The sequence below is a fragment of the Panthera pardus genome, unplaced genomic scaffold (assembly GCF_024362965.1).
Source record: "Panthera pardus isolate Hobbes unplaced genomic scaffold, ASM2436296v1 HiC_scaffold_24, whole genome shotgun sequence".
NCBI classification, from domain to species: domain Eukaryota; kingdom Metazoa; phylum Chordata; class Mammalia; order Carnivora; family Felidae; genus Panthera; species Panthera pardus.
The window spans coordinates 107221705-107235220 of NW_026526810.1; the positions used below are offsets into that span (position 1 = coordinate 107221705).

The window sequence follows — 13516 nt, forward strand, 5'->3', positions numbered from 1 at the left end:
TACCGTCTTGGCCGCAGGAACAGAAGGTTCTGGCCGCTTCAGGTTTTCAGGTCCGGCTATCATCAGTCTTCTAAGGCTCCACCTGGACATCAGTGTTAGCTAAGAGTCACACAGGGAAATCGAAAGGTAGAAAAGAAGTGAGCGACTGGAAAGAAGGTTCTCTTTCTTTGTCCTCATCCATGTGTAGCTTTTTTTATTATTGTTAATGGTAGAAATCATGCTCTTTGCAGAACACCTGGAAAACAAACTTTATTCTTAATCCCACAATTGACACAACTGCTGCCAACATTTTGGTGTTTTTCTTCAGTCTTTAGAGAAATATATATATATTTCTCTATATATATTCTTATATATATATATATTTTTTTTTTTTATTTTTGTGTTTGCTTATTTTTGAGAGAGAGAGAGAGACAGAGACAGAGCACAAGCAGGGGAGGGGCAGAGGGAGAGAGAGACAGACAGACAGACAGACAGAATCCGAAGCAGGCTCCAGGCTCTGAGCTGTCAGCACAGAGCCCGATGCGGGGCTTGAACTCACAAACTGCAAGATCATGACCTGAGCCGAAGTCGGCCGCTTAACCATTACTAAGCCACCCAGGCGCCCCTATATTTTAAACAAAATAGGATCACAGCAGATATTCCATTTTATGGCCTGCTTTTTCATTATACCTTCATTAACATTTGTACCTTCAGCAATTTTTCATGTCATTCAACATTCTTTGAAAACATCAGTTTTGATGACCATGTACTGATACATCCTACATGATGTTTCATTTAACTCACCTTCTGTTTTTGGACATCTAGGCTGTTTTCTTTTCTTCTTATTATTATTTTATTTGTATAAGTTTATTTCTTTATTTTGAGAGAGAGAAAGCACAAGTGGGAGAGGTGCAGAGAGAGAGGGAGAGAGAGAGAATCCCAAGCAGACTCTGCATTGTCAGCATAGAGCCCGATGTGGGGCTCAAACCCACAAACCGTGATATCATGACCTCAGCTGAAGTCAGATACTTTACTGACTGAGCCAGCCAGGCAACCCTAGGCTGTCTTCACTATTATAAATTATGCCACAGTGAGCACCTCTGCACACATGAATCGTGGCCTACTATCTAATTGTTTAGGAGAGGTTCCTTCCTATGGGCAAAATCATGGAGTCTGGGCAAGAACTTTTAAGACTCCTGATGCATATTGCCAAATTTCTTTCCAGAAATTTTGTACCAGTTTCCACTCTCAGCCGCTGTGCGTGGACATTTCCATCTCGCTCTACCCCACTGCCCGTGTTCGAGTCCCTCCATCACCGACTAGCTACAGCGTGGAGAAGAGGGATGAAGACATGTGTAACTTTGAGCAAGTTCCTTGACCCTTGTGTACCTCTGCTTGTCTCATCTATAAAATGAGGACAAAAATATTATTCACTTTCAGAGCTGTTGTAAGGATTACACGAATTAATACATGTAAAGTACTTAGAACAGGAAACTCACAGCGAGTGCTATCATTGTCATTATCATCATATACCAAATCTGTTTCAGAATTCTCTTTTCCATTCCTTTGAATTGCTGTCTATTCTTGAATGGATACTACACAGCTTCAATTTATAATACTATCCATCGTTTATTAAGCACTTACTATGCGGCAGACAGTTTGCGTGGATTAGCCCAGATTATCCTCCCATGAACCCTACAAGGTGGTATTGCCCATCCCAGAGAGTACCCCCCCATACCCCTCCTTCTTCCTGCATTGGATCCAAAGGCCATCTAGACCACACCCCCAGTTTCATTTACTATGTATGTGCAAATGTCTCCCCCTTGACAGGTGCAGTCCCTTCTCTCTGCTGAGCTCCAGCCCCTTCTATCCAACCGTTGGCTTCACATCTCCAGCCAATGTCTCAAAGGTACTGCAAACTTAACACGTCCAAGGCCACTTACGATCTTCCCCAGAAGAGCTGATGGTCTAGCGCTCCCTATCTCAGGGAATTCACCTCCTCCCATTGTTTGTGCAGATTGGAAACCTGAGAGTTGTGCCTCATCCTGTCCTCCCCATCTCACCCTTTCCCACTCCACCCCCAAGTTCTGCTAGCTACCCCCAAACCTCTAGAAGCTGTCTGGCCACTTCTCTCCATCTCACCGCCTCGCTCAAGTTCACACTACTATTAGGTCTTGCTGAACTAATGCAGTGGCTTCCCCCCACCCCCTGCCGGATTCCCTGTATCCCTCCTGGCCCCTTTTCATCCTTTTTCTCCTCACTGCAGCTGGAGTCATGGTTTAAAATGGAAATCGGATTGCGTTGCCCGTCTTCATCCCCTACTTTCTGCTCAAAACCTTCATTGTTTGTTCTGGCTCAGGAAAACCACAAAATCCGCAGCATAGCCCAAGGCGCTGTGTGGTCAAGCTTCCCTCCTGCTGTTCACCCTCACTGTGGGCCCAGCGGTGTGGAAATATCTTGGTTCTTTCAGGTTCTGCAGGTTTCTGAAGGGCCTTTGCACATACTGATCCTTGTTCCTGGAATGCTGTTTCCTCTTCCCGCTATTTATGCACCTTCACATGTTGGCTCAAAAATCTGCTCCCCACCCCACCCCCCAATCGTTCCCTACTTCTTGTCCAAGACAGCTTTACAAAGAACCGTGTTCCCATCCTGCACTTCACATACTTTGGTTTGTAATGATACTCTTGTGTGTGATTATTTTATTAGTTTTTGATTCTTGCACTGAGCTGTAAGCTCCATGAGAACTGAGACGTGTCTGGGTTTGCTCATTCTCACATCCTCAATGCAGAGCCTGGCAGGTCCTTGGTGCCTATTAAACACTCAATAACTATGTGTGGCATGTGTGAATGAATGAGACTATTTTTTAAAAATCCCATTGGGGTTTTTATTGGGATCACATGAGCCTGTAAATTAATTGGGAAGAACCTCCACTGTATTTAGTCTTCCAATCATTCAGGAGCCTACATTCTTTTCAAAAGCATAATTGCTTTTATTGGGAACTTAGAAATAATGCAGTGAAGCATGGCGAACAGGGATTATTTGGCTCGGAGGAGAGGAGACTTGGGGACAGATAACTGTCCCCAACACATGAAGGGAAAAAGGATCAGTCTTGTTCTGTGGCTCCAAGGGCAGAAGGTCAGCCCACTGACGGAAGTTATAAGGAGGCAGATTTGGGCTCAGATGGAACAGGTGGATGAAACGGGCCACCCCCTCCCCTAGGTGGACCTGGGACACTCAGGCTTTGCCTGTCCTTGGCTTTGCCAGTCGTCTGTTTTGCTAAGAGCTGTTCACTGGCTCTTACTTTGCTGGCTAGGGGTATTCAGTCTTCGTGGCTGAGGAGAAGAGCTTAAGGGGACACTATGACCAAGGACAGCAAGTTCCAGGCAGCAAGGCAGCTGCCAAAGGGAGAGTCTGTGCAAAGGACGGAGGTGGCTATGGGGGTTTTGAACGGAAGTTTTGCTCCATAAATGAGATTCAGCCCTCTCATCTGAGCCCCACAAAACTTTCGGCAAAATCTGCGGTCCTTCATCCATGTTTTTGTCTTTGTTGCTTTCAGGGAGGGCTCATCTGAGGTCGGACCCGGAAGGAAGAGTTTTGATCAGGTTGTTCTGGAATGAAATGGGCTGTCTTAAGAGGGGGTGAATTCCCCGTCATGACAGCCATTCAGGCAGAGCCCAGGCCATCTCTTGGCAGGAAAACTGATCCCAGGATTCAAGTGTCTGATGAAGACTGAAGTGCTTTCAGGCCCCTTTGACCATGGACGGCTCTGATTCATGGATGTCTGTTCTCTTACTGCCACACAGCATATGTGTTGCCCAGACACATGCAGTTATTGACTTAGGTGGGAAAAGCATTTCATCACACATACCTGGGCCGGACATGGGGAGGAAGGAGAGGAAAAGCCAATTGATTGTTTTGTCGTGTTATTTTTAGGAGCGTCAGTTTCGCTGTCTGGTTCTTGGAGGCATAGCAAGGGCCTGCCCGCACCTGAGGTGCTGGGAATAATATCCTCCCACCGTGTGTAATGTGGAGGAGCAAAGCGGGTGTCACAAAAATGCTGCCAGCTAAGCTTCGCCTGAAGGGTGCCCTGCAACCCCAGCTGCCATTGCAGCCCAGGAAAACCGGACCCTCTGAGGGCACATACCTGTGCTTACCAGCCCTCCTGACAAAACTAGTCTGGCCCTGGGGCCCCGCCCTGGGCTTTCTGGCTCTCCTGTTCCCTTAGGGCTGAGTATAAGGGAAGCTGCAGGCACCTAGGCTGGCTGCTTCCTAGAGCCTTGAGAATAAAATTTTCTGATTGTTTGGGTCGGGACTGGCTTTTCTTTGCCACCTTTGACAGATGTCACTCTAGGGATCTTTTTGTTTTTTAATTTTTATTTAACGTTTATTTTTGAGACAGAGAGAGACAGAGCATGAACGGGGGAGGGTCAGAGAGAGAGGAAGACACAGAATCTGAAACAGGCTCTAGGCTCCAAGCTGTCAGCACAAAGCCTGATGCGGAGCTTGAACTCACGGACCATGAGATCATGACCCGGGCCGAAGTCAGACGCTTGCTTAACCGACTGAGCCACCCAGGCGCCCCATAGGACTCTTTAATGGAAATACACACCCACCATGTTTTCCTCCAGGGCTTGAGAGCCAGCCAGCCTACCTGAGGGGGTTAGTGACTGGAGTTGCCCAGCAGAGTAGACACCTAGAATTATCATCACCTCCAGGCACACGCCACGGTGTTGAGCATGCTCAGTGTGTTTGAGAAGGCCACACCCATCGCAGACTGGGGATTTGTTGAGACTGTGTATCGACTAGTGGGACCAGGGCTCCTTAGGACTTAACTCCAAGTCTGTGACAGCCTATGGCCCAGACTGTACCACATCACATAGGGGCCCCTGGACTAGAGGGACGCTTCCTGACCTCAGGAGCCCTTTGCTGCCCATGACTCTTCTCTTCCCCTCTGGTTCTCTTCAGGAGCTTGAGCGCCTGAACCAGGTGCTGGAGGCCGAGAAGCAGCAGTTCGAGGAGGTGGTGCAGGAGCTGAAAATGGAGCAGGAGCAGATCAAAAGGTGGTGGGGGCGGGAGGAAGGTGCGCCTGGGGCAGGGCATTAGGACTCGCATTTCCCATCGCATTTCCCATCGGGCCTGGAGAGGTCTCGCCCAGGAGAGTCTCGTTACTTGATGACTTGGTTTGGGTCTATCTTCCCAGTGCTCCAGGCCTCGGGGCAGCCCAGAAGGAGCTGTAGACCCCACACGAACTGGAGAACTGGAGGTGAGGCACCAGCAGGTGCCGACAGGCGTCCCCCCCAAGCAACAAGCCCCTCTTGCCTCTCTCAAGCCTTCCTTACCCAGAGGCAGAGGGGAACAAGCCGGCCTGGAGGTGCTGTTAGCCAAGACCCCCCAGCGTCGCCTGCACAGTCCCATCACGTTCTGGCTAACGATGTCCCTCGGGATCTTTAGTCCTGTGTATGCTTTGCAAACCAGTTGCACATTATAATCATACACCAGGATTAGAATCTCTGGAAAGTAGGGCCCAGAGATCTATATTTTACAAAAGCTCTTCGGGTCATTCTGATTCAGCCGATCCAGGAATTTGGAGACCAGTGCTCTGGGTGCTGTTGATGGCGGTGGTTGTCCTCGTCATCGGCATCCTCCTCCTCATCACTACTGATAATCAGTGTTAGCCCACAAAGGTTTTTTCTTGCAGCAGCCTTATAAAAGGAAGTCAATTAGACAAGCACTTTGGGGAGGGAGAAATACTGAGGATCTTACCAAGGAAATAGCCGAGCACCTGCTTATCTCCAGAATTGTGCCAGATACTGGAAGAGAGGATAAGTCCCCTTATCTTACCATGCAGGATCTTACACTCTTGTTGGGAAAATCAGACTAACACCCAGGAAACATCCACACGATAATATATAGTCAGGTACTAGGGACCACAGTGCAGACTCCCTGTGTCCTAGGAATTAAGGTATACATGTGATCCTTGTGGGCATGAAGAGGGGTTCAATTGAGCGGGGCCTTGAAGGATGGGTAGGATTAGGAAATTGGGCAGGAGAAAAGGGAAAGGCATTTCAAGCAGGAGGAAGGGAAACCAGGGGTAAAGGCCTGAGGTGGCCCAGGCTGGTTAAGAAAGCAGCAAAGGGGTTGTCACCCCAGAGAAGGGCCTCAGCCATGACCCATGTGAGAGTGAGTAGGGATACTGGCAGGGTCTGTCCAGGGAAGAAAGGAGGTGGGGCCAGGCCCCCTCCCTTTGTTTCTCCACTGCTTCCCTCTGCCTGTGGGGTGGTCCTGGGTTTATCCCACCTGACAGATGCATGTGTCCCTGGAGCAAGTGACGTCAACCCCACTTGGCCGGGATCTCCTCCTTTCAGCCCCAGGTTCCTACAGCTGCTGTCAGGACCCCGCCATGCAGAGAGGGGCTGGCCTTCCAAGGCCCCCTGTGAGCCATGTCGGGAGGTGAAGCAAAAGCATTTCTGTGTGCAGAGGGGATTGGGAGGGGTGGGCCCTGCCATACCCAGCCTTCTGTCCCTGCAGGGAGCTAGAACTGACCGCAAGATGCCTCAAGGGTGTGGAGCAAGAGAAGAAGGAGCTGAGGCACCTTACAGAGTCCTTGCAGCAGACGCTGGAGGTGAGGGGCCACTGGTGGGCTGGTGGGCCTGGAGGCAGGCTGCTTGGTTGGACCACGTGATACTGTTTTTCCCCCAGAGGGTTCTCCACAAGGGGAACGGGGCCCGATGGAGTGATGATCTAAAAGGTCTCTTCTCTGTGGACCAGAGAGCACGGGAGGCCTAAAGCAGGACCCATGGAAGCAAACTCAAGTTTTGCCTTGCTGTGACTGTGCCCTTGGGAAATCCATCTTCTTCAGAGTTTATATCTTTATACCACATGGAGGGTTGATTAGGGTGGGCGGCGGGACCACCCACCTCTTCCTTCTTGTGGCTCATTCACTTAGCTGCTACTGGGTGAAATTGAGCATGAAGGGAAATTAACTGTATGTCACCTGCCTCTGATACCACAGAAACTGTGAGGGGGAGAGAGGCAGTGGCATGTGTCAAGGACAAAGTACAGACTGTTCCCAGCCCCTCTTCCCCGGCTCCTCCTGAGTTGCCCCTCTGCACCTTACACAAAGACACCCTGACCCCTACTCCAAACCACTGAGCTCATCTGTCCCGATGAGGCCAACCCCTTTCAGACTCAACATTTTTGCCCATGCTATTCCTTCTTTTTTTTTTAATTTTTTTTTTAACATTTATTTATTTTTGAGAGACAGAGCATGAGCAGGGGAAGGGCAGAGAGAGAGGGAGACACAGAATCCGAAGCAGGCTCCAAGCTGTCAGCACAGAGCCCGATGCAGGGCTCGAACCCACGAACCATGACCAGAGCCGAAGTTGGACACTTAACCGACTGAGCCACCCAGGCGCCCCGCCATGCTATTCCTTCTACACAGAATGTTCTTTCACCTCTTCTCTGCCTGGAGAACTCATCCATCCTACTAAGACTCAACTCCAACAGAACTGTAGCCAAGCTTCCCTGACTCTTCTAGGCAAGGTTTTGCTGTGAGCTCCAGGCTCCGGCAGCACTTTGCATGTCTTGTTATGGGACACTAGGTTGTGTCTTCTAAGCGGTGAACTTCGCTAGACTGTGTCTTAAGGTGTCTCCCAGCCCAGCACCTAGCGGCAGCCTGGCACAGCGCTAATGTTTACTCTGAATTCATGAATTGCCTTGAGGGCTGCAAGGGTTTCTATTCTCTCTCCACTGACTAGAGGCTTAGTCTGTGGTGCCTTTGTTTTTCTTTTCAGTTCACATCATGAGAGATGGTTCTCATGGAGAGTTTCAACTCTAGAATTTCTGGGTAGTGCAAGACCCCAGCCTGATAAATGACGAGGACATCTAAATCTGTTCTAGGGCTGGCTCCTTTTGAGTGTTTTTCATATGAGCCCAACACATGCCCTCACTCAGCCCTCGGGGAATAAAGACCCCAGAAGGTCACGGTGCCCTTGGATGCCGGTTTTAGTAGGTGCCACTTCCACTGGAAGCTGCATTGAGCTCCTCCCTGAGTCCCTCTGTGGAGGAGTAACCTTGCCTCTTTGTGAGGAAGGAGATCTTGGTTTTGGCCTTTTACCTCCATGGAAGAAGGAAGATATTTGGGGTGTCTTTTTTTTTTTTTTTTGGTGGATATTTTTATTTTTTTTATTTTAACTTGTTTTATTTTTTTTTAATTTACATCCAAATTAGTTAGCATATGGTGCAACAATGATTTCAGGAGTAGATTCCTTACTGTCTCTTACCCATTTAGCCCACCCCCCCCCACAACCCCTCCCCTAACCCTCAGTTTGTTCTCCATGTTTATGAGTCTCTTCTGTGTTGTCCCCCTCCCTGTTTTTATATTATTTTTGTTTCCCTTCCCTTATGTTCATCTGTTTTGTCTCTTAAATTCCTCATATGAGTGAAGTTATATCATTTTTATCTTTCTCTGACAAATTCCACTTAGCATAATAATACCCTGCAGTTCCATTCACGTAGTTGCAAATGGTAAGATTTCATTCTTTTTGATTACTGAATAATACTCCACTGTGTGTGTGTGTGTGTGTGTGTGTGTGTGTGTGTGTGTACATACCACATCTTCTTTATCCATTCATCCATCCATGGACATTTGAGCTCTTTCCATACTTTGGCTATTGTTGATAGTGCTGCTATAAACATGGGGGTGCATGTGTCTCTTCGAAACAGCACCTCTGTATCCCTTGGATAAATGCCTAGTAGTGCAATTGCTGGGTCATAGGGTAGTTCTATTTTTAGTTTTTTGAGGGCCCTCCATACTGTTTTCCAGAGTTGTTGCACCTGCTTGCATTCCACGGGTGTCTCTCTTTTTTTTTTTTAATGTTTATTTCTGAGACAGAGAAAGACAGAGCATGAGTGGGGGGAGGGGCAGAGAGAGGGAGACACAGAATCCAAAGCAGGCTCCAGGCTCTGAGCTGTCAGCACAGAGCCCGATGCAGGGCTCGAACTCACAGACCTCGAGATCATGACCTGAGCTGAAGCTGGATGCTCAACTGACTAAGCCACCCAGGTGCCCCCCCCCCCAACCCCCAACAGTGTCTCTTATAGAAGATTGAGTGATAAGGACATCCCTCCCTGAAACTGAAAGGCAGGTGAGGGCAGCCATGTTGGAAAACCTAAACTAGGTTATTTCCCTTCTTCCCTCCCCGCATCCATGCCAGGAACTCTCCATAGAGAAGAAGAAAACCCTGGCTATGCTGGAGGAGAATGAGAACCAGCTGCAGACACTGGCCAATCAGAGTGAGCAGCCCCCTCCCAATGGGGGTCTCCATAGCAACCTGAGGCAGATAGAAGAAAAGATGCAGCAGCTTTTGGAGGAGAAGCTCCTGGCTGAGAAGCGGTAAGGGGGCCTTCAACCCCTGAGTCCCGTTTTGATAACATCCCTTGAACTGCACATCCAGACTCTTGGGTTCTAGCTGGCTTTGACCAGATAGGTCACTTACTTCCTTTTGCCTAGGACTCAGTTTCCCCACCAGGCAAATGGGAAGAAAACTTTCACTACCTAGAGCCGACCTGATCATGGTCTCTTGGACTGGTATGAACCATACAGACATTAGGTCGGTCTAACAATGCTTTGTGGCAGGCGGGGCAGGTCCTCCAAGCCCCTTTGCACAAATGAGGAAACTGAGCCTCCGAGGATTTGTAGGACTTTCTTGAGGTCACAGAACTAGCAAGACCTGGACCCAAGACTCCAGTCTTCAGGCGGGGGCTCTCCTCGCTTAACCACACCACCCCTCGCATCCCCAGAAAGTTCTGGGTCTCGGGGTTTCTCCAGCCGGGTCTCTAGGAGGGGCTGCCCTCCCACTGGAAAGGCCCGTTGGCGAGTGAGCACTGAGCACCACTTCTGCCCCGGGCAGGATGAAGGAGAACGAAGAGCGCTCTCGGGCCCTGGAGGAGGAGCGCGAGTTCTATTCGAGCCAGTCCCAGGCGCTGCAGAACTCGCTGCAGGAGCTGACGGCAGAGAAGCAGCAGGCAGAGCGGGAGCTCAAGGTTGGCCTGGGCCTGCTGGGAGCAGCCTGTGCGGGTGGACCTTCCCTCACATCCCTTACCGGGCAGCTACCTGAATGATCTGTGCCAGCCTGACCCGCCAGGGGCAGGCGATGGAGCCACCATTTGGGGAAGCAGTGAGCCTGCTGCTTGGGTGGGGGGCATCATTGGTACACACCTGCCGGGTGCAGGGACTGAGTCCAGGCCACCTGGTCATGGGCGCAAGACACGGGGCAGGATGTGCTTAACTTCCATCCGAGTCCGCAGGCCAGAAAGCCCGCTTGAGCCAGGAGTGATCAGGGAAGGCTTCCAGGGAGACGGCAGCTGCCCCCCAGGACCCCACTTCTCTCTCTCTTCTCTCCCCCCTCAGGCTGAGGTGAAGGTCCGCATGGACCTGGAGAGGCGTCTGCGGGAGGCAGAGGGGGCCTTGCGGAGTCTGGAACAAGGGCTTAACTCCAAGGTGCGGAACAAGGAGAAGGAGGAGAGGATGCGGGCTGACGTGAGCCATCTGAAAAGTAAGCCCCGGCCCCGGGTGCCAGCCCCCAGCCCTAGGGCTCGTCCCCTGCGGGAGTGCAGGCCCCGGGGAGCCCGGAACGGGGTCTGGTGTGCATTAGGTGACCCATAGATAGGGTTGGAGTTACTTGCCCAGACCCCCGCCGCCGGCAAGTCCCCGGCGCGGCTCCCTCTGGGCTGTAGCCTCCGGTGGGGGCGTGGCTCGAGGTCCCGCCCCTTTGGCAGGGGCTGTGCCGGGTGGGCGTATTTCCCACGGGGGCGGGGTCGGGGTCGGGGCGGGGGCCGCGCGGCGGGCGGGAAGGACGCAGCCCGACTGCGCGCACAGGGTTCTTCGAGGAGTGCATCCGGAACGCGGAGCTGGAGGCCAAGATGCCGGTCATCATGAAGAACTCCGTCTACATCCACAAGGCGGCCACTCGCCGCATCAAGAGCTGCCGCTTCCACCGGCGCCGGTCCAGCACGTCCTGGAATGACAGTGAGTGTGGCCGTCCGCGTGCCCTCCCGGGGTGGGGGTGGTCAGAGGCCGAGGGTGACAAGGCAGGAAGGTGGGCACTGGGAAGGGCTGGTCCAGCTCAGAGGCCGGCAGTGCGGCCTGGAACTGGCTGCAGCAGCCCGCCGGACGGGGGCCTGGGGCGCGAGGGAGGCGGGCTGGGGTTGGGGCCTGGGCCCAGCCTCACGGCCACCGTCTCCCCAGTGAAGCCGTCCCAGTCTTTCATGACCTCCCAGCTGGATGCCAACAACATGGAGGAACTAAAGGAGGTGGCCAAGAGGCTCAGCCGGGACCAGCGCTTCCGAGAATCCATCTATCACATCATGGCAAACCAGCCAGGAGCGCCCTCGGTGGTTCCCCGGGGTGGAAAGTGATGGGCGCTCCACCCCTGCCTCCCAGGTCTTTTCTCAGTGGATAGGGGCGGGAGGAGGTGGCAGGGGGAGGTCGGACTCTACCTGGCACCTCTCTGCTCCCCTCTGCGCCCCCACCTGGGGGCCGGCCTCACCTTCATAGGACAGGGATGGCACCTCCCTCACCCCCACCCGGAAACCTACTCTTGGGTTTACATCAGGCCCAATCAGGCCCAAATTGGGTGCTGCCTGCTTGTCACCTGGTGCTTATCTGGTGAGGCGGGGCCGGGCCTGGCCTGGCTGCACGTGGAGACATTTTGGTTGGGGACTGGGGTGGGCAGGGCCCATAGCTGTCACTTGTGCCCACTCCAACTCCCTGTGATGCTGCCTCCCTGTCTTTGTGTATAAAGGACTCTCCTCCCCACCTTGATACCTGCTTCCCCCTGAGGTTCCTAACCCTTTCTTTGCTTCTGAGACCCATAGACATCCCTCAGCCAAGGCCCCTTACTTTTACCACATCGTGGGGCAGGGAAGAGAGGGACCTAAAACAGTGACGTTTGGGTTTGTGGCATACTACACTTGCCACGGTGTCTCCTCTCCTGAGGTTGGGCCCTGGCTGACGGGCTACCCACTCACTCCCATATCCCTCCTGCATGTGTGCCTAGGGCCCTGGCTGGGATCTTGCAGCCAGCAGCCATTTTGAGGGCTCTCTCGGAGGACAAGGAGTAAGCTCAGGGCGCGGGACAGGGTGGCCCTGGCTCCTGCATTGTCCGCTCCTGGTTGGGTAGGAAGACAGCTGCCTCGGGCTGTGGTGGCCCTTGGTCCGTGGGATCACACGTGTCTCCCTCTGAGCCGCCCCCGCTTTAGCCACCTTGCTGCCTCCTCTCCCTGCAGAGGCTTCATCCAGTGAAGCAATGTGACCCTGGAAGATGGGGGCCTTGCCCTGCAATAATGCCAGTAGCCATTGGTTGGCCCTGTGTCATCTAGGGTGAAGCTGAAACACACTGTAGGTTGTCTGTGGGGTGTGTCCCTCACCCACAGTCTGCTCTGCTCTTCTCCTCCTAGCCACATCCTCCAAAGCTGCCTAAATCCATTCGTCCCTCCAGAAAAGGAGGTCTCCCTGGGATCAGGGTGCTCATAGATGCTGGTGGTATTAAAAGCATTGATTCTCTGCTGCTTGGCAAACAGAGCGAGGTGCCCAGTCTGGAGCGGTGCACAGATGGCTGCAGGGCAAACCCCGGCAGAGGTGCTGGCCTCCCCCTCAAAATACATGCGTGTCTACTGGCCATCTAGCCCAGGCCGGCCCGGGGTGCCCTGCTCGGTGCTCAAGGCTGCCTGGTGAAGCTAAGGGAGACCCAACTCAAGTCCTGGGTGGACTGTGATGGCTTCAGCCAGTCTGTGGAATCTGGGTGGAGACAGGGACAGAGGCACTTAGAAACAATGCATCTGAAAAAGATGAGTTTAAAAATTAAAAAAAAAAAAAAACTTTAAACACGTAGGAACCTGCATAAACTTGGAACTCATTTATCTGACATGTATATAGGGTGGACTTTGAAATGAGGAAGATGTATAAAATCCAGATTACCATTTTATTTTTTGTTTGTAAAGGAATTAGTTTAATAATGGTTTGCTCTTGGAGAAAGACCTTTTGGAAATTTTCAAATGCATTTTTGCTCCCAGGCAGGCTATTAACCAGGAAGGCAAGTGCTGTTCCACGCACATTTACCAATCCCTAGTTTCTTTCCTACCATCTCACCCTGTACTTTCCATGCCTCGGGCAAGTCTGGGTTATTGTCAACAAACTGATCAGTCCATAAGTATTTATTTGTACCTAACACTGTAAATAGAAAAAGAGAAACATCTCTATATGAAAATATATCACAGTGGGAATTACTTATTGGAAATGTATTGATCTGATTTTTTTTTTTTTTTTTTTTTTTTTTTTTAAATAAAACTCTTATTCCTTGGCCAATTAAATGTGTTTCCTGCAGGAGGGCTTGTAGTCTGGTCATTGCTAGAGAGATGTTGCCCCCTGCAGGCCAAACGTGGAATTGTGCAATTCCCTGCGTGTAGTCTTAATAAGCAAGCACGTTTCCCCTACATAGAGGGAAATACTCCCCACTGCTGCACCTCCTGGAAGTGG

At 51.5% G+C, this 13516-nt stretch overlaps 1 protein-coding gene across 2 annotated transcripts in view; it reads left to right on the forward strand.

Annotated features, from left to right (window-relative positions):
- Positions 1–13307, forward strand: part of PLEKHD1 (pleckstrin homology and coiled-coil domain containing D1) — a 31495-nt gene extending 18188 nt beyond the window's left edge. Inside the window, exons 7-13 of one of the 2 annotated variants that reach the window (XM_053889536.1) lie at positions 4945–5039; positions 6508–6601; positions 9195–9373; positions 9891–10023; positions 10391–10535; positions 10859–11008; positions 11233–13307. In XM_053889536.1, coding sequence (XP_053745511.1) covers positions 4945–5039; positions 6508–6601; positions 9195–9373; positions 9891–10023; positions 10391–10535; positions 10859–11008; positions 11233–11441 — 1005 coding nt within the window. In that variant the 3' untranslated portion in view covers positions 11442–13307. Of the gene's footprint in view, positions 1–4944; positions 5040–6507; positions 6602–9194; positions 9374–9890; positions 10024–10390; positions 10536–10858; positions 11009–11227 lie in introns of both variants that reach the window. The other variant, XM_019451412.2, reaches the window with a different exon arrangement.
- Positions 13308–13516: the final 209 nt, after the last annotated feature.